At 42.0% G+C, this 24,904-nt stretch overlaps 1 protein-coding gene and 1 non-coding gene across 2 annotated transcripts; both read right to left on the bottom strand.

The window, feature by feature from the left end:
• Positions 1-3,953: 3,953 nt before the first annotated feature.
• On the bottom strand, positions 3,954-14,638 carry CCDC117 (coiled-coil domain containing 117). The gene is made up of 5 exons (XM_032883301.1): positions 14,352-14,638; positions 13,639-13,689; positions 8,160-8,384; positions 7,568-7,705; positions 3,954-5,780 (listed from the first exon to the last, which is right to left on the bottom strand). The coding sequence occupies exons 1-5, from the start codon at positions 14,531-14,533 to the stop codon at positions 5,543-5,545; spliced, it is 834 nt and encodes a 277-aa protein (XP_032739192.1). The 5' UTR covers positions 14,534-14,638; the 3' UTR covers positions 3,954-5,542.
• Positions 10,044-10,150, bottom strand: LOC116882826. Its single transcript, XR_004385707.1, has one exon. It is a non-coding gene; the product is annotated as a U6 spliceosomal RNA (small nuclear RNA).
• Positions 14,639-24,904: the final 10,266 nt, after the last annotated feature.

Below are 24,904 nucleotides of genomic sequence, written 5' to 3'. Positions count from 1 at the left end.
TAAGAGAAGGACATGCCATTAAATACCAAGATTCTCTTGCCATTATTATAGGGATTAGGAACATTTTCTAGACTCAAACTCCCTGGGTTTAACTCTGCCACTGGTTAGCCAGGTAACCCTGGACATATAATATCACTTCCTCACCTATGCAGTGGCAGAACAGTCAACCTCTCTAAAGGTTGGTAGAGGATTCAAAGAGATGATGCATCATAAGTTCTTGATATACATACACCAGGCACCATCCCAAGCACTCAAAAGTTAGCTCTTCCCTTAATCCACTCTGGAGAGAGTTTAAACTTAGAGAATTAGATATCCTCTAGAACTTGCTTCACAGAAGAATGAACCTGTTTAAGAAAAAAAACCTGACACATTAATATTATCTGAAAACTATAGAAATGATAATCTCATCATCATTCATGTGCAACTTTTCCTTGGGAATCTTCTTAAAAGACACTGAAGGACTTCCCTCATTTATAGAAAACATCTCACCTATACCAGGATCCTATGTCAACATTAAGACTACTACTACAGCAGTCAGAGTGAATGAGTATAGACTAAAGGTAGGATTCAAAAGGTCCCAAGCAGCAAGACCAAGCACGCTCTACTTTCAGCCAAGTACAAGGGATCATGGTGTGACTGGAAGCATGTCCACAAGACAGCCTAAAATCCCTGGTTACAAAAGCCAGAGCTCAATCCTAGTCTGTGGCAACGCAAGCTTACTTAGGCTCAGTTTTCCCTTTTTTGTTTTAAAATTTATTTTTCTTAGTAATTTCTCCACCCAATGTGGGGCTCAGACTCACAACCTGAGATCAAGAGTTTCACATTCTTCTGAGTGAGCCAGCCAGGCACCCCTAGGCTGTTTCTATCCGGTAAATGTAGAGAGAGCCTCCAGCAGTCCCCATGATTAAAAATCTTATCACCTGATTTTCTATAACTGAAAACTTAAGTGCTGCAAATCTATTTAAGGATTGTCTAAACAAATGTAATTACAGATGCATTTTAGCTACTCTCTATAATAGAAGCGTCTGGAGATTGAGGTTCAAATAATTTACATTCAATGACATCACATGAAAGCAGCAGCTGTACTAGCAGGAATAACACACAGGACATATATAACCTGTGTCGGTCACTGGGGTTTTCATTTTCTGCACAGATGGGTGAAAATGACTAAACACTGCCCATTCTCGAGAAAACACCCGGTATTTAAGGACATCTCAATTAAACTGGTCAGAAATAAAAATCAAGACATTTGCCTGCAAAACCAAAGCAAGATTTCTATTAAATGCAGAGGGTTGTCCATAAATGAAACAATCAGGTGGCAAATGTCTTCATACCATTTCCCTAAGCCTTGTAACACCAATCTATGTGTGCCTCCTTCCTTTTCTACTAGGTATGCTACTGGAGCAAAGTAAAGACAGAACTGTAGGCAAAAGGTAACTTGGCCGACTCCAGGAATATTTCATGGCATCAAATTCTAATATCCTATGAAATTTTTACTTCATGACTTCTCAAATTCATTAAAGGACAGGAAAACTGGCTTGTTTACCCACTCAGCAGTTGTTGAAAGACAACACCCTTGTCTTGCTGGAGCTGTAGTCAAAATGCATGCCATTCATCTCTAAAATGCCACTGACAGGGCACCTGGGTGGCTCAGTTGGTTAAGCCACTGCCTTCAGCTCAGGTCATGATCCTAATGCTGGCATCAAGTCCCATATCAGGCTTCCTCTACTCTGCAAGGAGCCTGCTTCTCCCTCTCCCTGCCACTCCCCCTGCTTGTGCTCTGTCAAATAAAATCTTTAAACATAAAAAAAATAAAATGCCACTGACAGAGTATTTGCACCAAATGGATATATACAAAAGTGTATTTTCTCAAGGAGTTTAATGTTACACTGACTGAACCACACTTTATTGTGGATTATGTCGATGAACTCTAAATGACATTTTAGATATTCTGTGAAAACACTATAAATTATAATCACTGGTCAAGTAGGAAGAACACTGAAGCTTGGTTAAGTTCAATTATAACTGAAATTATCACTATCTACTTAGCTTTAGTTTCCAAATACGTAAAATAAAGGAATTAGATAGCTCTTAGCTGTGATTTCCAAATTTTGGTGAAAAACAATATCCTGAGTTTTCTGTAATTACAACCCAAACTTAAGTCTGCCTGGCCACACATCAGGGACCCACATCATCAAGGCAAAGTTGTAAATATGCAGGCAATACTGCCACCCAGTGACCTGTCAACTCTTAAGGAAATTACCACATAACTGAACATTATGGAATTTCCCTATTCCATTTTCAATGGTCCTAAACCTGTAAAAAAACAACAAAAAACTGTGAACTCTACCATTTCCAACTGTATATTTAAACATTTTTGAAGACTGTCACTACTGTCATCCGAACAGTGGCAGTCAATCACCACTGCCAATCAATGCTGTTGACAGCAGTGAATTGGTAAATAGAGTGGTGAGCATTCTGTAAGTATTTAGAACAGCAAAACAGTCGCCTATTTTGGAAATACTGAATTCACTTATACAGCTTAACTTAAACCCAACATAATCATCCTCTCAAATTTAAGACCCTCACTGATACAAATGCTTTTTCTTTTTTATGATTTTTTTTTTTATTTGAGAGAGAGGGGCACAAGGAGAAGCAGACTCCCCTGGACTCGAGGATCACGACCTGAGCCAAAGGCAGATGCTCATTCGACTGAGCCACCCAGGAACCCATGAATTCTGCTTTAAATACAATTTAGAAGCAAGCAGAGGTAGCTGATTTTGTTTACTTATGGCAGGAATACAAATACCTCATGAAGTCAAAGCACTTAAGAAGTTTTATTGAAAACAATAAAATACAGAAACACCAGATTCTCGTTTTAAAGTAAAATTGACAGCATCTTCCAGAACCTTCCTTGTACTGTACCATTCTGGTCACTATTAATGAAAAACCAAGTTTTCAAATCCAAAATAATTAACGAACCTGCTTATAATAAGCATCGTTCTCATGGTTCTAGCCCCTACCCTATTTTCCTAAAATTTTACATTTGCACCTTTTCAAAAATGAGCAAGTTTTGTTTTTGTTTCTGCTTTTTTAAATGACTGATTGAGATTTGTGAGAACTGAACTTTATATTTAAAAAAAAAAAAAATACACACACACACCCTACTCAAACTCAGAGAAAATATACATTTGTTCATTGAAGCTCACCTGCTTTAGGTAATTTTTCTCTTCACACATTAGCATAGTAAGCCAATGTTTGATCCATGCTTCAAAAGTTGTACAAAATGAACAGACCTGTTGATTCCCTAAGGAAACCTTAAGGCAAAAGCAAAAGCCTTACACTACAGAAGAAAAACAAAGCAGAGGCATGGAGGCTGTGGAGATGGCTCAGATGAAAAAGCACCACAAGGATGAAGAAAATTTCTGTACAAACATATGCAAAAGGATAAAGTTTAAAAAAGGAGCATTAAACATCCATTTTCCTGCAGAAATAATCACGTCAGATAATCTGACTCCTGAAACAAGTTGTTTGGATTTTAATTAACAGACTCTTCATTCTCTCCTGTATTTTATCAGTGGTATCAGAGCCCTGTTTTGGAGCTCTTCTTCCTTTTCCTCATACAGACCTTGGATCAGAGGCCCGGCCCACAATTCCTACCAAAGACTATCTTAGTGTGTTTTGGGTCCTTCTTTGGAAAGTTGTGAACTCCCCTTCTGCCTTAACACTGGGACTAACTCCAAATTCTGGGCATTCACTTCACGTTTTTGAGTCATACCAGAAGAAACTTTTAGGACGGTGATTTCTTTAAGGCTACAAACTTTTTAAGTTGGTCCCATTAAACAATGACCTAAAGGCAGGAGTTTTTCAAACAGCATGAATCAAACACTTGCACATCTCAACAGAATACAGTTTACATTCATCTCTAAATCTGAGATTAAGAAACTATTAGCTGGTTTCCAACTGGTTTTAATACTGGTTTGAAGTTTGAATAGTTTTATTGTGTAGACATTAAATATTGTTTAAATATTAAACATTAAATATTTTCCTGACTGTCCAGACAGAAACAGAGAAAGCAGGAACAGGCAAGGGAAGAAACAGTCCAATTAACAGACTTGTTACTTCTACGCCATCTGTAACAAGGGGAGGGATTTCAGCATGGGTTTCGAAAACGTCTGGGAGCTTGTTTCTAAAAAGTCACCTCTACTTGGCATAAGCCGTTCTTTTTCCTACACAAGGTATCTGAGTCCTACAGAGGGGGAAAAAACCCCAGAAAACAAAACAAAAAGAACTGGGGTGGTCTCCTGTTGTGTGATGTAAGGGCAAGTATTACACTATTACACTCATTTAATAAGTTATAGTGGCTATTTCCATAGCACTAAAGAAGTGTTATTTTACTTGGCACTACTGAGTCCTTGCCACACAGAAGAGCCCTTCCTGAGAAATAAAGAACTTCAATCCTGGTTATCCCCAAAGGGCACCTTGAGCCTGGTTTAGTTCCTCAAGATGAAGATATCCCGCTAGCAGGAAGCCATTCTCTAGGTTTACTGCACAACAGCTGAAGTACCAGGCAAGGTGGCTGGTTCAGTAACTCTCAATGTCACTTACCCATTTCAGTTAATTATTGTCATTGTTTTCTACATTAACACTAAAAATACTCAACTTGCTAATATAGGTACAACCTTTTTAAAAATACCTATCGATGCTGGGCTTCGCTGACATGGCAGTTCCTTGGGATTACTTAAGGGAGGCTTCTCCCATAGCCAATTTGAACATAAGGTTACCTCACGATCACTTTTTAACGATCACTCAAAGTTAATTAAGTTGTAAACATTCCTGAATAACCGGGCTTATCAATTATGCAAGGGAAACCAAGGAGCAACTGTAGCACAAGGCAAAAAAGCCTTGAAGGAAAAACCTTTTTTGTATTTTCATTGCCATTTTCAGAGGCTACTAATGAGCCACAATGCTACCAGCTATTTAATCAACGTAGCTACACAGAATTGACAATAGACAAGTTTCAGAGCCTCTGTTAAATCTCTTGGCAATAGGCTAAGCTACTTTCCTCCTTCCTCTTCCCAATTTTAGAGTCACCACTATAAACAAGCTCCGATCTATAGACGTAGTTGTGACTCGGCTGTCAGGGTACATAGTAGGAGCATCCTTCTTTCTTAATGCATTGTTTCAAATTCAAGTGTCTGAATATTTGCCAACTATCTGAACGGTTTAGACAATGTGACAGATGATTTAAGTCACCCTTCGACACACAGCTTCTATACTTGCCTTTGCAGACTGCATCTTCCATTCCCTTAATAAGCCCTGTGGAAAACTCTTTTCCCTTGAGACAAGCTTCCGTAGCAAAAAAGTTGGATTCACGAAATGGCTACCCAAAATGAGAGTCCCACCCCAAATCACAGGTGGAGATATTAATACACCCGTTTCATAAAACTTTCAAGTCCCTATACTATACAAATACAAGTAGGCTCACGACTAAATACATGAGCCTTCTAAAATTTGACAACTTTAGCATAGAAACTGGTTTCTAGAGTTCCATCTCTTCTTCTGTGCAAGCAGCTGTCTCCAAACTATTGTAAACAGGCATCCCTGTTTGCCGAGGTTCCAAGAACAGTTCAGTTCTCCCAGGGAAGGCAGGGCCAGCAGCTGCATGCTTAGTTTGGCTCTCTCCTGTATAGTTCTTAGCATTAGATGTCGGCTTTGGCTTATCAGAAAGGAGTTCAGGGAGAGGTTTCCAGAGCACAAGCTCCATGGAAGGACGGCTCCTAAGACATAAAATACAGTTTCTTATAAAAAAAATTTTAGGATATGGAAATAAAAGATACATGTTGAAAAGCTAATGTTTGCTATCAAATATTTAGAGTTAAGAACTGACAGAATTAAAATAGGAGATTTTATGATCTAAAAAGATCTTTAGAAAGGTCACACAAACACATACAATTTTATAGTTCTGCTCATATTTTTAGAGATTTATTTAAAGAAGACACACATGCGTACAAATAAGTGAGGGGAGGAGCAGAGAGAGGGAAATAGAATCCCAAGCAGACTCCCCGCTGATCATGAAGCAGGCCATGGGGCTCGATGCCAGGACCCTGAATCATGACCTAAAGTGAAACCAAGAGTTGGATGCTTAACAGACTAAGCTACTCAGATGCCTCCGTTCTGCATGTTTTTAACCAAAACTACTAGTTGTACTGATGCTGTGATTAAAAGTAATATAGGAGTACCTGGCTGGCTCAGTCAGTAGAGCATGCAACTCTTGATCTTGGGGTTTTAAGTTCCAGCCCCATGTTGGGTATAGAGATTACTCAAGATCTTTAAAATAAAAGCAATATAAACATCCAATGTAAAAAAAATAGAGGCCCTTGATTTAATGTAAAATTCCTTAAACTGTGGTTAATATTAGTAGGTATGGGCTACTACCTCGTACTAAACCTCTATAAATGAAAATGAAATACTGACCAAACACATTAAACGTATCTCTGTTATGCCTTCTGCTTAGTACAGCTACAAAGTAGAATGCTTTTTGCAGTAAGTAAAAACGATTATGGCCCCAATGCCTACCTACCCCCATGGTTTGATAGTTTCTGGGACCCAAAGGCAAGTAAGACAAACCACAATGAAGAGGACCCCAAAATGCTAGCTTCTGGAAAACTACCAAGAGCAAAAAGTGCTCTTTTTTAGGCTGTAGGACAACATGGCCTACTTACTCTTGGCTAAACTAACTACCCACCCTCAGAGTTAGGTAGTTAATTATATACCCAAGTTAGGGAGCTAATGCAAAACTTATGTGATCTAATATCAGCTGAACCCATTGTGGCCACAGGCAATACTTATCTACCTGGCATCACTCGGACTGCTGTTCTCAAGAGATTTTTTTCAGATACCGGACACCTACCCTCATACTGAGTTATCAAATCTACCTACAGTTTTTTCTAGGCAATTATCTAAATAGCACTTCAAACCTGACTATTATTTTACACATGCTTCAGATCATGTAAGCTCAAGGATTATAAGAATTACAGAGCTATCATTAGTTCTTGTGTTAATAGCCCCAGGCTGCTTCATTTTTAAGGATCTGATGTTTGCTTTCTAGTTTCCTCTCCTGTCCTCACACTATACTGTCACTACTCCCTAGGAGTTTTTTTCTCACTTCCTGTTCCAGTGTTTCTACTCTAATGGAAACCAGGTAAGTGGGCTCATTAAACTTTGTAACTCTACTGACTACTGGGAGATTTCTTTTGGTATGTTTTCTAAGTCTCAGTGGTCTTCCTGGATAACTGAGAGCCTGGTAAACAAGAACTTTTGAAATGTGGTTCCTATATCCTATGATGCGAATTTAGGAGAATGGGCTCTCTTGCCAATCCTCCCAACCCCAAACATTAGAGTGTGTGTTTCAGGACTTCAAAAGAATTGAGGGTTAAGAAAGTAAGGCAGCCACTCAACTCTGAGTCTGCTTGTCTGTCTCCCTCTGTTCCTCCCCATGTGCTGTCTCTAAAAAATAAGTACGCTTTTAAAAATAAATAAATGGAAACCAGGAACCAACACTTACATGGACTCAATCATTTTCTTTGTAAAGACTTCATCAAACTCCCTCTTCAAACCTGTTTTCATGGTGTCAGAAAGAACAAGACTGGGGAGATGGTTAATATTTCTGTCAGCTTCCACTTCTTCATCCTCATCAATTATCCTAAATAAAGACAGCAGAAGCAGAGAAAGAAAAATTTAGTCGAGCTATTATATATTCTAGCAATTAGACAAAATTAAAAAAAAATAAAAGCAACAGGTGCTACAGGAAAAGAGCAAGTAAAATATGAGGCTCTGAGTGAAAAAAGTACATACAGGAGAGTTACTCAATGTTTCACTTAAAAATTTTTACATCAGATGCAATCACATTTGAAGAATGTGTCCCTGGAAACGACCATAAACCAAAAAATTAATATTCCCAGACAGTAGGTGAAAATATTTAGTGCAGTTCTATGAGAAGAGTTTGACATTAAATGTGTCGATTTTGAGTTCTCAAATTTTTATAGTCTGAGAGGTTGAAGATTACTGTTATCACCAAATGATGAATTAGACTAGCTTAAGAGTAGAGATATCCCATGGGAACTGCAATAAGCCAATGATACACACTACCCATTTACCTGTCCTCGATTTCTTGAAGCCTCCTTCGTGCAACTTCACACTGTGGTTCTCCCGTTGTCTGATCCATCTCTTCACATGTAACATCTAACATGCCAGGTGCAGAGAGGCCACTAGTGCACGGATTTACTCCATGACTCTCTATATCCTGATGTGCACAAAGAATCCAGTCATTAGGACCAGCACAGAGCCCTGCTTCAGTTAGCCTTTTCTTTCTTACTGGACAACTGGAAAAAAAACAAAAACAAAAACAAAAACAAAAAACTCAATGAAAATTCAGTCATATTAATGTTTATCATCCCTTTCTCTAACCAAACTCTTATGTAAAAAACACTCTGATTTTTTACAGTGTGATTATAAGACAGAAAAACATGCATTTCCTTTTGTCATTCTGACAGCTTCCTTAAGATGTTTTCTTCTACTGCTCTCTACCAAATTAGGCTACACCTGCAAGATTGTGCTTTTTCAGATTAGTGTTCAATGTGGGAATATAGAGTCATTCCTACTTATTTGGCTCTGGATAGGTCAAGTGGAAAGTAAAGAAACCAAACCACATGCAGCAATTCAGAACCAGCCATATTTTGTCCTGATTCTGCTTGCTCCCTACGGGGATGTGATCCACAGGCATACTGTCTTCCCTTAGGGCAAAAGATAAATGCTTTATCAGGTCGGTTCCAGGTACTCCAGGTTGCAGAGGATACTGTGATTTCTTGGTCCTCTCAGAAATGTCGGAAGACTGTCATTTGACTCTGAGCCCCTTACTAATAAGGGTGTACGTTTTTCTCCCGCTTAAACCATTTTCACTTCCTAGAAAAATTTGTATTACAGAAAGCCCTTAGAGTTCATCAATTTCTTTGTTTTGCAGATTTGGAAACTAAGGCCTAGAAAAGCTAAAGTGCCCCCTCCTAAATGTCACATAAGGCAGAGCTCCAAAGTCCTAGCTCTGTGTCATTTTCACTGAAACTTAGGGCCTCCTTAGGGAAGTTCAAGCTCTTACCATGAAGTAGTATTTGCATATGCTGCAATGTGCCCAGGTTGGCTGAAAACTGTCTGAAGCAGTTAAGACAGACAACTGGTCCTACTCTACTTAAGTGCTTTGGCCAGGCGGACTTTACTGCTTGGGCATCAGCAAGTGTGGCCTCAAAACACAGCACAGCTCTGCAACTTAAAAAAATTCATTAATGGCTACCACAGCTTACGAGTCTCTAAACTGAAGGTCAAAGGAAGTGGTATGTATTCTACAAAAAGAAATTTCTATTCATGTTAAGACTACAAAAATCAACATTAGGGGCACCTGGGTGGCTCAGTTGGTTAAATGACTGCCTTCGGCTCAGGTCATGATCCCGCTTCAGGCTCCTTGCTCAGCAGGGAGTCTCTTCTCCTTCTGACCCACCCCCTTCTCAGGCTCTCTCCCAGGAGCGCTCTCTCTCTCAAATAAATAAATAAATAAATAAAATCTTTAAAAAATAATTAACATAAAAGTCTCTGGCACTATAAAATCTGACAAATAATGATACTCTCTTGAACCTAGACTTTTACTGGAATTGACAAATCATTTTTTAAAATGTTTAGTTTTTTGAGGTCTTGAGTATAGGTTTTTTTTTTTAAGATTTTATGTATTTGAGAGAGAGAGAGAGCGCACACACACAAAGGGAGAGGGAGAAGCAGATTCCCCGCTGAGCAGGGAGTCTGATACGGGGTTTGATCCCAGGACCCTAGTGGGATTATGACCTGAGCCGAAGGAAGTTACTTGACTGACTAAACCACCCAGAAAAGGCGCCCCTTTTCTGAGTATAGTTGACATGCAAAGTTACATTAGTCTTAAGTATACAACACAGAGAGTCTACAATGCTGTATCTTATGCTATACAATTGTAGCTATCATCTAAATATACAGAACCCCTCACAAATTTGCCTATCACCCTTGCACAGGGCCCATGCTAATCTTCTCTGTATAGGTCCCATTTTAGTCTACATGGTACCAGAGTAAGCACAAGAATAGTTTATGATTGGTTTTAATTGATAAGAAAATACTAAGACTGTCTAACTATACATCACATATTTCTGTAATATTTGAATAGTTTTATGGTGTGGTGTTTTGAAATCAGGAGAAAACTATACACATAAAACCAGCTACGAAAAAGCAGAATAAATCTAGAAGGGACAGGTAATTTCCTAGCACATCCAACAATTCAACGATGAAATGCAACAGAGTGTATTCTGATTTTTATTATTCTGTATTCAACACAGTCTGTTCTGATCTCTGACTTCTGACATGATTTGGACTATATTATTTCATACCTGTAGGTCCATTTTGCAAATAATCAGAGATCAATGATAATTAAGTTTCAAAGAAAATGTGATATAAAAGACTTCAAAGTATAGGTAAGAGCTATGGAAGTGGCAGGTGGGCAGCACAGTTATGGGCATTAGATATTCAAATGTCAAGTTCCTCATTCTCAGGGCCTCAATCTCTCCATGTGTAAATTAAAGGAAGCTAACCGTTATGTATTGTTATTTATTTTTTTAAAAGCAAGCTCTATACCCAATGTGGGGCCTGAATTCACAATCATCCCCACCCTAAATCAAGGATCCCATGCTCTACAGATTGAGCCAGCCAGGGACCCCAAAGGTGGTTAAATTTTTAAGCCAACAGATTTTACACTTCAAACTTTTCACACTGGAACTCTTTACTCAATTTTCTCTCTCTCTTGCTCTCTCTTTTTTTTAAATTTATTTGACAGAGAGAGATCACAAGTAGGCAGAGAGGCAGGCAGAGAGAGAGAGAAAGAGAGGAGGAAGCAGGCTCCCTGCCAAGCCGAGAGCCCGATGCAGGACTCGATCCCAGGACTCTGAGATCGAGACCTGAGCTGAAGGCAGAGGCTTAACCTACTGAGCCACCCAAGTGCATCTCTCTCTCTCTCTCTCTCTCTCTTTTATTTATTTATTTATTTATTTTGGAAAGAGAGCAAGCAAGCAGGGGAGGGGCAGAGGGAGTGAAGCTGACTCCCGCTGTGTGTGGAGCCGGACACTGGACTCCTCTCAAGACCCTGAGATAACAACCTGAGCCAAAACCAGGAGTCACACACTCAACAGACTGAGCCACCCAGGCATCCCTATTCAATTATTTCTTAGAGTGTAGTCCAAAAGACAAAAGCAAAGAGAGCCCTGTGTATCTGCAGCAATTCCAAGGCAATAAAGAGTATAAATGCTGTCTGGTCTGGTGGTTTTTAAACTAAGGCAATTTTCTAATCTATTTAGCCTATGCATCAGCAAGGTTAGAAAATCCAGCTTCTGCTGGCCAAAAAACAAACAAGCAAAACATATACAAAGTTAAAAGACAAATGACAAATTTGGGGAAACATAACATACATAATAAACTACTGATTTCTTTAGTAAAGATTTCTTATAGATGAACATGAAAAAGATCATTAAGTAAAAAAAAAAAAAAAGATCAATAAGCCAACAGAAAATGTCAGAAACTGGAACAAGACATACAAACACAAATGGATTAAACGGAAAGATGTTCAACTTTAATTTACAAAATATAAATTAAAAATGGTCTTAAAAAAACAACAACAATCTAATTTTAACTTTAAGATCCTATGCTCATACAATTCAATGAATAATTAGAAAACATCCACCCATTAAAATAACATTCAAGGGGTGCCTGGGTGGCTCAGTCGGTTAAGCAGCTGCCTTTGGGTCAGGTTATGATCCCAGGGTCCTGAGATCGAGCCCCAAGTCTGGGTCCCTGCTCAGTGGAGAGCTTGCTTCTCCCTCTTCCTGTTGCTCTGCTTACTTGTGCTCTGTCAAATAGTTATATAAAATCTTAAAAAAAAAAAAAAATTCAAGATGTAGATTGTTGTCAAGACTCTAAAATGGTACTCTATTTCCTCCTCCCTACAGGTAAACACTTTGTTATAGTACTATATATACTCTTGGGATGTTTCTTTTGCCCATATTATGTCTGAGACATATCCCTTGACAGGTGTCATACATTCTCCATCCCCCCCTTTTTTTATGCCAAACAGAACTGCACTATATGAATTTATAATTTACTTTATCCATTTTACTATAGAGGGACATACAGGTTGTTTCCAATTTTGAGCTATTATGAACAAGGATGTTATGAACTTTCTTGTGTCTCCTGCTGAGAGCATGTACACACTCAAGAGGGGAACTGTTGGGTAATAGGGTATGCATGTCTTTAACTTACTAGATAATGCCAAACTATTTCCCAAAGTGCTTGTACCGATTTACATTCTCATCCATAGTATTGCAGAGTTACTGGTGCTCCAGTACCTGGTGGTAAAGTAACAGATCTCATTTTGAGGCTTTACTAGGCATTTATTTCCCTGATAAGGTTGAATGAACACCTTTCATTTGTTAGTCATTTGGATATCCTCTTTGAGTGATTCCTTTGCTCATTTGTCTATTAGACTGTCTACGAGATGTAATTTTTTTTAACCTATGAGTGAAGTGAAAACGTTTGAAAATACAGTTCTGGTGAAGATGGAGAAACATGCATTTCCACTGCTAAAAGGAATATAAATTGGCAACAACTCTTGTTCAAAATTTAAAATGCATGCAAGGAGGGTAGGGAGAGGGTGCTTGGGTTATGGACATTGGAGAGGGTATGTGCTATGGTGAGTGCTGTGAAGTATGTAAACCTGGCGATTCACAGACCTGTACCCCTGGGGCTAATGATACATTACATGTTAGTAAGAAAATAAATAAAAATAAAAAAATAAAATGCATGCAATTCACCATCAAAAAATCCATTAACCTACTTGCAAATATATACAAGGAACTTTAAAAAGAACCGGCATGGTAGATTTAATCTACAGTAAAAGCAAAACATTAGAGGTAACTTAGAAATCTATTAACAGGAGACTGGTTGGTTAATGATCTCTATATATCTGGACCTTACAATAGTATTCTATTCAATGTTGCAGAAGAAATTGGGTAGAACCCTATGTGCCTATATGCAACGAACTACAGGAGAGTAAAAAGATCAACGTGTTGCCAATGTCAAGAGTTACCTTCTTACAAATACATAAAACCACAGGTATATACAGTTATAAAGTTTTCAGATTATCTTCCAAAGGAGAAACAGGAAACAGGTAACCGGGAGAAAAGCGGAGTGTGCATTCTAAGACTTTACAATGTGTATCCTTTCGCACACGTGAAATCCTTTTACTCTCCGCATGTAATAACACTCACATGGATGAAAATTCAAACGTTACTAAGGATTACAGGGAGAAAAGTTTCTCTCTAACAAGCCAGCTATCCAGTTACTTTCCCTAAAAGGAAACCACTGTTACCAGTTTCTCGAGCCTCCTTGCAGAGATACTCGCCGCCCCCCACCCCGCCCCGCCGAGATACTTAATGTTTCACCTTTTCACTCAAAATAAGTTGAGGATATAAAACAAGTTAAACTAAGTGACCATAAAGTGAATAAATGGCACCTGAAACTTACTCATCATCTTCCTCCTCTCGCTTGTGTTTCTTTTTACAGCGAACTGAAACACTGTTGAAACAAACAAAAATCAGTCAACTGAGAAATTCACTGAGCCTGTTTTCGGCATCCACTCTCCCGTTCCTCAATAATCTCGCCCGTCCCAGAGTAGCGAGCGGCTGTCCCTTTCCTTGCTGCCCGGGATTGGATCACAAGGTCGCTCAGATTGGGCGACCCATATAACTAGAAGTTGAAATCTCAACTTCTTACTTTGTCAAAGGAGTGGGAAATAAATTTGGGGGTACGGACGTAGGGAAAACGTATCTGGGGCACGCACTGGGCTAAGCGCTTTACTTCCACGATCTCACTAGCAGGACCACTAGTGTGTCCTGTCCCACTCAGAGGATGAGAAACCGAGTGTCCGAGAGGCACGGAAAGTTAGCGCCGGCGGCCGCGCCGAGGGCACCGCCAGGCTCCGGTTGGCCCAGGTTCCAATCCCGGCCCGACTTGGGCAAGCTCGGCAAAGTCTCCTCGACTCTCGAAGGGCGCAGGCCGGTCGAGGTCCGACCCGGACTCCCGGGCTGAGCGGCCCCGGGCGACTTACAGTTAACGTCCCCAAGATCAGTTTCTCGTCTGCTATCTGGGGGCTCAGGAGTCCCCTACGGAGAGTCGTGAGGAAGATTAACGAGCCCGAGCTGCGCGACCGCACGCCCGGCACCCTCGGGGCTCCTTACCGTCCGCGCGCCGCGCTCCCGCCGGGGCTGCTCGGGGCGGCGCGGAGTCCCGGCCGCGGAGCCAGCTCGGCGCCGTCTGCTCCCGGCTGGAAGGCCCGGCCGGGGAAGGCCGGCGGCGGCTGCAGGAAGTCGGGGCCGCCACTCAGGGGGAGGCCGCTGAAGGGCCGGCCGAGCGCGGCCATGGCCGGGGAGACGAGGAGGCTGCGCCCGCGGCCCCGGCCGCCCGCGTCCCCAGGCCTGGCAGCTGCGGCCACAGCGACTACTAAGAGGCGCCCGCCTCTGAGCCCGCTCTCGACCCCACGTCACGCCTTCTAGAACCCTCCACCCCGGGCCGCCCAGGGGCACGCCGGGATTTGTTGTGTGTGGAGAGCGGCTACCGTGGGTTGCCGGGAGTTGCAGTTCCAGCGGACTACAGCTAACATGGCTGCCTCGGCTTAGCGGGCGGGAGCTGGAGGACCGCTCTGGCGAGCCTTGAATGTGAAGTAAGTTGGTTCCAACCCTCACAACTCTGTACCTCAGTTTTCTCAACAGTAAAACCTGATAATAATAATACCTATCTTCTTAGGGTTGATTGGGAGAAGTAAATGGATTAAGACATGTGGATCCTGGGCACCTGGGTGGCTCAGTGGTTTGGGCGTCTGCCTTTAGTCTGGATCATGATCCCAGGATCCTGGGATGGAGTCTTGCATCTGGCTCTGTGCTGGGCAGGGAGTCTGCTTCTCCCTCTCCCTCTGCCTGCTGCTCCCCTTGCTTGTGAGCGCTCTCTCTTTCTGTCAAATAAATGAATTAAAAAAAAAAATCTTTTTAAAACATGTGGATCCTGAGGTGTCCAGGGGGCTCAGTAGAGCATGGGACTCTTGATATGGGGGTGGGGTGAGTTCATGCTCCCGTTAAGCATAGATCCTACTTTAGAAAACAAACAAACAAAAACTAGGTCTCTTAGAATAGTGCTCAGCACGTGGCACATACTCATTAAACTTCACCTATTAATTCTTTCCATATTTTAATATAAATGAAGTTTGGTGTTGTCTTAGGGGGAACAGCTTGGAGGCTCTCTCTGTCAAAACCTCAGAGTCCTGTGAGAGGTACTGGCCAGTCTTCCAGCCTCTGTTTGGCTCCAAAGAATGTCTTTTCAGAGGGGCTGGCACAGTTGGTTGACCCCAAATTATGTGGGAAGCAAAGGCAAAAGAAAAATTAAATTTCCTTACTAATTACAGTCCATTGACAAGTCCTTGAAACAGGTAGAGTGACATTCCTCTAGGAACTCAGAGCTGCCTCACTGTTAATACTTTGCTAAGGGTAAAAAGGCAATCTTAGCTTGACATTAGCCTGAACTCCAGGATCCTAAAAGTCTACTTTAACATATAAAAATTCCTTTGGGAGCACCTGGGTGCCTCAGTGGGTTAAGCCTCTGCCTTCTGCTCAGGTCATGATCCCAGGGTCATGGGATCGAGCCCCACATCGGGCTCTCTGCTTAGCGGGGAGCCTGCTTCCTCCTCCAATCTCTCTCTCTGCCTGCCTCTCTGCCTATTTGTGATCTCTGTCTGTCAAATAAATAAATAAAAATCTTTTTAGAAAATTACTTTGGAAACTTCCTTCATCTCTACCCTCCAAGATGCATGTTAGCAATCATCCTCCAAGCATGACCCACTGATAAACATCTAAAGGATCTCATGACTAAGGTTTTATTAGAAAGTGATAAATGACCTTTTCCTAACAACAGTGTGCCCCCTCAAGGTCCTGGAAAACTTGCTTCAAAAATTCCTTAGAGACAACGCTATCCCTAACGCTCTCCCAACTTGAAAGTATATAATCGGCCACTCCTCATGAACACAGTGCAGCTCTTTCTGCCCACAAGTCCTGTCCCCATGCTTTAATAAAACCACCTTTTTGCACCAAAGAAATGTCAAGAATTCTTTCTTGGCCTTTGGCTCCAAACCCCAACACTTTCCTATATCACCAACCACTGGTCCTACCACTTTTTCCATCCCAGAGAATGACACTATCATCCAGTCTGGTTGCTCACACCAAAGTCAATGCCCTTTAGCCAAAACCCCCCGAAAAGACACCTATAATGGAACAAAGGTTTCTGGCTGCTTACGGTGAGGAAGTATCTCAGTAAGGAGGTGTTAGAAAAAGCTTGTAATAAGACTTGGGACTGTCTTAGGTGATTTGGGGCAGGGTTCAAGAAAGCAGGGCTTTGTTCTGGAATTAATATTGTCAGGAAGTAGGGATAATTGTATGACTGGGTAACTTAGTCTATCTTTTCTAGAAGGTAGGAAGAATGAAATGAAGCTAAACCTGTAATTGGTAAAGAGGCGAAGTCCTTCTTATTAGCCAGGGGGATGTTTGGACAATTTTGTGGTTTGCACAATGTTCACATTTTCATCTGTGTTTAAACATGATTATGAAGAGGTCATGTTTTTATCTTGATCCATCAAAGTCACTGTCTTAGGCATTCTTTGATGTTGATATTTTGTGGACTTGTTTAACAAGAAGACACCAGGGGCGCCTGGGTGGCTCAGTCATTAAGCATCTGCTTTTGGCTCAGGTCATGGTCCCAGGGTCCTGGGATTGAGTCCCGCATTGGGCTCCCTGCTCAGCAGGGAAGAATGCTTCTCTCTCTCCCACTCCCCTTGCTTGTGTTCCCTCTCTCACTGTGTCTCTCTCTGTCAAATAAATAAATCTTTAAAAAACAAACAAACAAACAAACAAACAAGAAGACACCAAAGCTGGGGCGCCTGCTCAGTGGGTTAAAGCCTCTGCCTTCGGCTCAGGTCATGATCCCGGGGTCCTGGGATCGAGCCCCACATCGGGCTCTCTGCTTAGCGGGGAGCCTGCTTCCCCCTCTCTCTCTGCCTGCTTCTCTGCCTACTTGTGATCTCTATCTGTCAAATAAATAAATGAAATCTAAAAAAAAAAAAAAAAAGACAGCAAAGCTGATCTGATAGCTAGTACCAGGCTAGCTGTCAGAAGATGCTTTTCTCTTTCTAACCAAAAACGTAAGCATCATCAGTAATGCTTCTTTTTGGTTTACCCCCATATTTAATCAATCAGCAAGTCCTATGTGCTTTACTTGTGAAATGCTTCCAGATTCTCTTGATCTTTCTCCCTTTTTTCATCGATCTCAGTATGGTTTAAGAAAAAAAATGAAAGAACCTCTTTGTACCTAATGTAATATAGTGGATCAGATTTAAGTTTTCTTAAAAAAACTTTACTTCGGGGCGCCTGGGTGGCTCAGTGGGTTAAGCCGCTGCCTTCGGCTCAGGTTGTGATCTCAGGGTCCTGGGATCGAGTCCCACATCGGGCTCTCTGCTCAGCGGGGAGCCTGCTTCCCTCTCTCTCTCTCTGCCTGCCTCTCCGTCTACTTGTGATCTCTCTCTGTCAAATAAATAAATAAAATCTTTAAAAACAAAAACAAAAACAAAAACAAAAACTTTACTTCAGCTGAGTATAAAAGATAGTCTCCTGGGTCATTTCTACAAAGGACCACCTTATTCTTCCCCTGAAAAAAATATCCTTCCAGATGATGTTATAGACACGTATAACTTTAAGTATATATTGATGAGGGGTGCCTGGGTGGCTCAGTCATTAAGTGTCTGCCTTCGGCTCAGGTCATGATCCCAGCATTCTGGGATTAAGCCCCACATTGGGCTCCCTGCTCAGCTGGGAGCCTGCTTCTCCCTCTACAGCTCCCCCGTGGCTTGTGTTCCCTCTCTCGCTATCTCTTTCTGTCACAAATAAATAAAATCTTTAAAACATGATATAAATGTATGTTGATGAAAAGGGAGTGTCAGGGAGGAATAATTTTCCTCTGCCCTTGAAGTCCCTCTAGCTGGACTTGATGAGGGAACAGAAGCCTGGCTGAGGACAAAGCAAAAGCTGACACCCTGCAACTTTCCCCCACTCCCACTCCTGGGTGGGACATATGTAACATTCTTTAGGAATTTCCCACCTATCTTAATGTTAATACCTTGCTAATAAGGGAAAAATGACTTTGACAATGGCAAGACCTCTGGTATCCGGTATCTTGGAGGTTCTCTTTAGCATATGAAAGTTCTGTTGAAACCTCCCTTTTTCCTTACCTCCCCCAACCCCATAGTATATAACCTGCCTCCCCTCACAACCTTGGGGAAGCAGCTCTTTCTGCCCATGGGTCCTGTCCCCGTGCTTTAATAAACCACCATTTTTCACCAAAGATATCTCAAGAACTCTTTCTTGGTCATCGGCTCCAGCCCTCACCCCACCAAAACTCACTTATATTGTAAAATTTCATCAGACTGAGAATCAAATTGACATGAGACAGATTAACAAGAGAAAATCAAATTTAATTTTGTGCATATAGGAAATCCACATAGACAAAAGAAATTCCAAACATAATCAACAAGAGGCTTACATGAGCTAAGGAGAGGAGTAGGAGTCAAAAATACAAAGAGGAAGACCATTAACAGGAAAGTGAGAGTTGCTTTTAGAAAACAAAGGTTTCATTATTTTGAATGTTAAGTTTCTTAGGTAAAGAGGAATCCCTGTTAATGGCTCAGTTCTGGTAAAGCAGGCAGTTGAGGGGGTGGTAAGAGCTTTTCTTGAATCTGCTGGGTTTTAATTGTTTTTAACTCAAAATAATGTTCATGAAAAAGTGCCCTGTCTTGTGGCAGCCTGCCATCGGCCCTTATAGTTCTCATACTCTACATCATTCTGAAACTCCTCTCCACCTAATTATATTTGTTGAATGCCTACCCAAATTCATTCTTTTTTTTTTTTTAAGACTTTATTTATTTGACAGAGAGAGCACACAAGTAGGCAAAGCAGCAGGCAGAGGGAGAGGGAGAAGCAGGCTCTCTGCTGAGCAGGAAGCCCAATGCAGGACTCGATCCCAGGACTCTGGGATCATGACCTGAGCCGAAGGCAGCCACTTAACCTACCGAGCCACCCAGGAGCCCCCAAATTCATTCTGTAGTTCACAATTCTGTACTAGGTTGTATATCTCTTATCAGGCAATGTACTCAAATTATTTATTTATTTAAATATTTTATTTATTTTGGGGGGAAGAGCAAGCAAGCAAGCAAGAACAGAGGGGAGGGAAAGTTGGAGAGGGAGAAGCAGACTCCCCAGTGAGCAGGGAACTTGATGTGCGGTTCTATCCCAGGACACTGGAATCATGACCTGAGCCAAAGGCAGACGCTTAACTAACTGAACCACCCAGACACCCTAGAATAATTAAGTACTATTTGCCCATGCTCTTTACCCAAAATCAGTTCCTCACTATAACACCGTGAATTGGATGGACCCATAAGAAAATTGAGGCTAGTTTTAGTCCATAGTTCCATTATTTATAACTGAAGGGGTTCAATCCCAGGTCTGAGACCCTAAATCTTGTCCTAAACTGCTAGGCTTTATTCTATCCCGTTGAATTTCCTGGCAGAAAGTGCTTTGGAAGAATAAGGGAAAGCCTTACTAGAGTTTGTCTGAGAGACTGACTCCTTTTGGTTTCAGACCCTGGAAGCAAAAGACCGAGGACTATTGTACATTGTCCCCTACAGAAACCTGAGAAGAGCAGGTGTAGAATCTAATGGTGGCCACCCAGAGCATCTCTTCTTTTCAGTAGGGTAGACCTGCCTCTAGGTAACTTCCAGTTATCCTCTCAGGCAGTTACTGGATCAGACATATAGATATTTTTTTTTAAAAAGATTTTATTTATTTATTTGACAGAACACAAGCAGGGGCAGCGACAGGCAGAGGGAGAGGGAGAAGCAGGCTCCCTGCTGAGTGGAGAGCTCGACATGGCGCTCACTCCCAGGACCGTGGGATCATGACTGAGCCAAAAGCAGACACTTAACCCAGCCACCCAGGCACCCCAGAACTTGAGACAATACCCTCCTGACTCTGTTTTCTTGGTGACTAATCTTATCTGTTATATTTTTAGAAAAAATAGTAATATTTTTGGTTATAAAACTAACAGTCTAGGGGCATCTGTGTGGCTCAGATGGTTAAATGTCTGCCTTTGGCTAGAGTCATGATCACAGGGTCCTGGGATCAAGCCCCACATTAGGCTTCTGGCTCAGTGGGGAGCCTGCTTCTCCTCCCTCTGCCTCTTCCCCTTCTGCCTCTCCCCCTGCTCATTCTCTCTCTCTCTCAAATGAATGAAATAAAATCTTTAAGAAAAAAAAACCAAACTAACACAGTCTAGTAGAAAATAATTGGAAGTGTTGCTAAAATACACAGAAGCCAAAAAAAAAAAAAAAAAAAAAAAGCCTTCATACCATCCCACAGGCAGCTCCATTATATGAATATCCTTCTTAATGTAGTTTTGGAATGTTGGTGAGGTTCGAAGCCAACCTCCAAGAAAGAATTATTGAGACCTCTTTGGTGCAAAAAAGGTGATATTATTAAAGCACAGAAACAGTACCCGTGGGCAGAGCGGCTGCACTGGGCTTGTGAGGAATGGCTGACTATATACTTGGGCTTTGGGCACCTCCCCCCGCCAGGATTTAGAGAGGTGTCCAAAAGGACTTTCATATGCTAGAGAAGACCCCTGGGAAGCTGCAGGCCTGACTATTGTCAAGCTAAGGTTGTTTTCTCTGGAGCAAAGGATTAACCTTAAGATAGATGGAGTATCCTGGAAGAAAGTCACACAAACTCCACCCCGGGGTGGGTGGGGGAGGGTAGTTGTGAGGTGTCAGCTTGTCTTTTGTCAGCTTGCCTTCTGCTCCCTCACCACTTCTAGTCTTTTTTTCTTACTTGTGTGGGTATATGTGCGCACGCAAGAGCTATCTTGTGCAATTATAGACCCCAACGGTTATTTCTCATTGCTCTTTCTTGAGGCTTTGACAACTACAACATTGCAACTGCCAGTCCCGAAGAGCTCCCATAGCAAGTGAATGCCTAGAAGGCCACACCTCATACCTTCTGTGTTCTTGATGGTGGGCTGAACATCCCAAACCCCAGCCGTGATCACTCCCTGTCTGCCTGTTCTCTTACATCCCTGAAGCTCTTCCTGTAAAACTCTAGGTGTCGGGCTTGCAGGCAAAGAGGCCATTTGTTAAGGCTTGAGTTAACCACCTCCCCCAAAGTAAATTTCTCTCTCCTTTCCCAACCCTTGTCTTTTGAGTGATCGGGCTTCACTTGTTACAAATTTATCGGAGTTGGTTTAGCAAAGGTGTTGGCAAACCCAACCAGGAGCTATGCTTTTGATTTGTCCAGCCCTTCTGGGATTCCCTGGGATGGAGCAGTCGGCTGGGCATCGCGCCAAGGCTCACCGGTTCATTTTCTGAGTTAGTGGCTATGATAGGTCATTCGGTAACATGTGCACATATACATCCGAGGACCCTGAGATCATCACCCGAGCTGAAGGCAGAGGCTTTAACCCACTGAGCCACCCAGGTGCCCCCATCATTATAATTTTAAAAATCACATTTGAGTGCTTACTATGTGCTATGCATTGGACCAATAATTTGCTTAATTAATTTCATTTAATCCTTCAACAACCCTGTAAAATACGTTCTGTTATCACCATGTTGAAGATGAGCAAATGAAGCTTAGCATAATTGTGGCCTCACATTCATAGGGGGCAGAGCTAGGATTCAAATCCAGGTGTATCACTCAGGTCACAGAATAAAATACAATGCACTGGGTGACTTCACAACAGCAGTCAATTTTCTCATGGTGTGGAGGCTGGAAATCCAAGATCAATATGCCAGCATGATCAGTTTCTTTTGTTTCTTTTCCTTCCTTCCTTCCTTTCTTTTTTTCAATTATTTATTTATTTATTTGTCAGAGAGAGAGAGAGAGAGACAGAGACAGAGACAGAGAGAGCAAGAGCAGGGGGAGTGGCAGGCAGAAAGAGAAGCAGGCTCCCCACTGAGCAAGGAGCCTGAACTGGGGAAATCCCAGGACCCCGGAATCATGACCTGAGCCAAAGGCAGCCGCTCTGACCTACTGAGTCACCCAGGCGCCCAAGGTCAGTTTCACTTTTTGGTTAGAAGTCACTTCCTGGTTGTCTACTGTCCCCCAACCCCCGTGCATGAGTGTAGGGAGAAAGTGAGGGGGCTCCCTGGTATCTTTTCTCATAAGGACACAAATCCCGCCTGATGAGAGTCTTACCCTTATGACCTCGTTTAACCTTAATTAATTCCTTAAGAGGCACGACCTCCAAATATAGCTACACTGTGGATTATGGCTTCACCATATGAATTTTCCAGGTGGAGGCGGTGCACATCCAATCCGTAACAACGGATCTAACAACAGAGTCTGCAAAGAAATAATCACAAATTAGTCAAAACCTCTTATTTGTTTTTGTTCTCTTAAAGATTTTTTTTTTTTTAATTTATTTGAGAGAGAGAGAGAATGAGAGAACATGAGAGGGGAGAAGTCAGAGGGAGAAGCAGACTCCATGCTGAGCAGGGAGCTCAATGTGGGACTTGATCCCGGGACTCCAGGATCATGATCTGAGCCGAAGGAAGTCGCTTAACCAATTGAGGCATCCAGGCACCCCTGTACCTTTTCTTGTTCCCTTTTTTTTTTTTTTAATGATTTTATTTATTTATTTGACAGAGTGCACAAGCAAGGGGAGGGGCAGGCAAAGGGAGAGGGAGAAGCCGGCTCCCCGCTGAGCAGGGAGCCCAATGTGGGGCTTGGTTCCAGGATGTTGGGATCATGCCCCAAGCCAAAGGCCGACACAACCTACTGAGCCACCCAGGCTCCCCCAAAACCTCTTAGTTGTTCTGATAAATTTTTTCTATATTGGGAATGATGTTGGGATGGGGTGAGTGCTTAATTTGCTTCACTTGGTCAGAAATTTTAATTCAGGGGCGCTTGGCTGGCTGGCTCATTCGGAAGACCATGCGACTCTTGATCATGAGTTCCAGCCCCATACTGGGTGCAGAGATTACATAAATAAATAAACTTAAAAAACAAAACCCAAAACAAACCTTTAGTCCAAATAGGGCTGCCAACTTTCCAGAAGTCTAGGAGCCTACCTCCCCATCGGGCATTGGTGGGGAATACTTGCAAGGGTTCCTGAATTTAGAAGTCCCGCTGAACTTGGGCTTTACCCTAACAGGGAAAGAATTTGGAAGAGTGAAGGAAAAAAAGACAAAAAACAAAAGTAGTTCCGCTGACTCAGAAATAGTCTTTTTATTTATCCCGTAAATCAGAACTAGGCCCCGTGGCCCCGTGGCCTTTCCAGCTGATGGCAATAGGTCGGGGAAACTTATCTTTGAAGTTCCTCCAAAAATGTTTATCTGATTTCTTTTTGTGGTCAGATTGTTTTGGTCCCTACCATCTTTCTGTAGAAGTAATAAAGATAGTCTGCAGAAGTATTTCAGTTCCTATCTCTTTGCAGAGGCACCCAATTTAATCAAGACATATTTGCTTGCATTGTAATTGTTCACTTAAAGACTCCCTGTGTGTTTTTATTTTTTTTTATTTTTTTAAAGATTTTATTTATTTATTTGACAGAGAGATAGAGAGCACAAGTAAGCAGAGCGGCAGGCAGAGGGAGAGAGAGAAGCAGGCTCTCCACCAAGCAGGGAGCCCGATGCGGGGCTCCATCCCAGGACCCTGGAATCATGACCTGAGCCGAAGGCAGCTGCTCAACCAACTGAGCCACCCAGGCGCCCCCCCTGTGTGTTTTTAGACCAGGAACGCATTCTCCTTGTAAAATGTAAGAGGGCTGCTGATTATACTAATATTCCCAAATACCATGAAGCCAGACAGTTGCTGTGGTTAATTTGCCTTCAGAAGATCCATAAATCCTAAAATGATAACAAACTGAGTAGAACAGGATCAGAATTCACAAGATATAAATTCTTAGACAAGGCTGAGGGAGGATGCAAAGGGGCTGTAGTAGTTTTAAGCTCTAGGAGTTGAACCTTAGTTCAGAGCTCTGATTTTTCCATTGTAAAGAAGCAATGCTCTCCAAGCATTGTTATTTCTTGAAATTTCTTTCTTCCTTTTTTTAAGCTTTTTTTTTTTTTTTTTTTGTAATCTCTGTACCCATCTTGGCCCCACAGGATTAACTCTTGATAATATCTACATTTTGAAATGTAGGCCTGAGAGATCCTTAGGCAGCTTTGCATGGTTACCAAACTGAATGCTCCGAAGATTAGACTAACAAGGGCACTAGTGAGGGGCCTGCCATTAGAAAGAAGATATGGTTCTAGGGCAGAGGTTGGGAATCCCTGCGTCAAATCTAGCTCATTGCCTGTTTTGTAAACAAAGTGCTACTATGACAGAGTCAAGCAGTTTTAAAAGAGGCAGGATAGGCCACAAAGTCTAATCATTTACTATCTGGCCCTTTGCAGCAAAGGTAGGCCAATCCTTTCTCCAGAGCCCTAGGTTGGCCCCATCCCCACTTCTTTTACTGGCATATATGGGGAGCATGCTGTATCAAGTATGACACAACTGACTGGCCAAGCTCCGGGTACTCTGTTTCCTCTCGCATGATAAACTCCCATCCCTTAATGCTTGAACCACAGGTTTAACTAAAATGGTAAAATTAGTAAAAACTAAAATGGTGAATGCATCCCTAGTCTCAATTAACAGAAGCCAGGAAA

This window comes from Lontra canadensis, unplaced genomic scaffold (genome assembly GCF_010015895.1).
Source record: "Lontra canadensis isolate GAN:19392208 unplaced genomic scaffold, GSC_riverotter_1.0 scaffold87, whole genome shotgun sequence".
NCBI lineage: Eukaryota > Metazoa > Chordata > Mammalia > Carnivora > Mustelidae > Lontra > Lontra canadensis.
The sequence above is the reverse complement of the archived record's forward strand: the minus strand, read 5'-3'. Positions and strand labels throughout refer to the sequence as shown.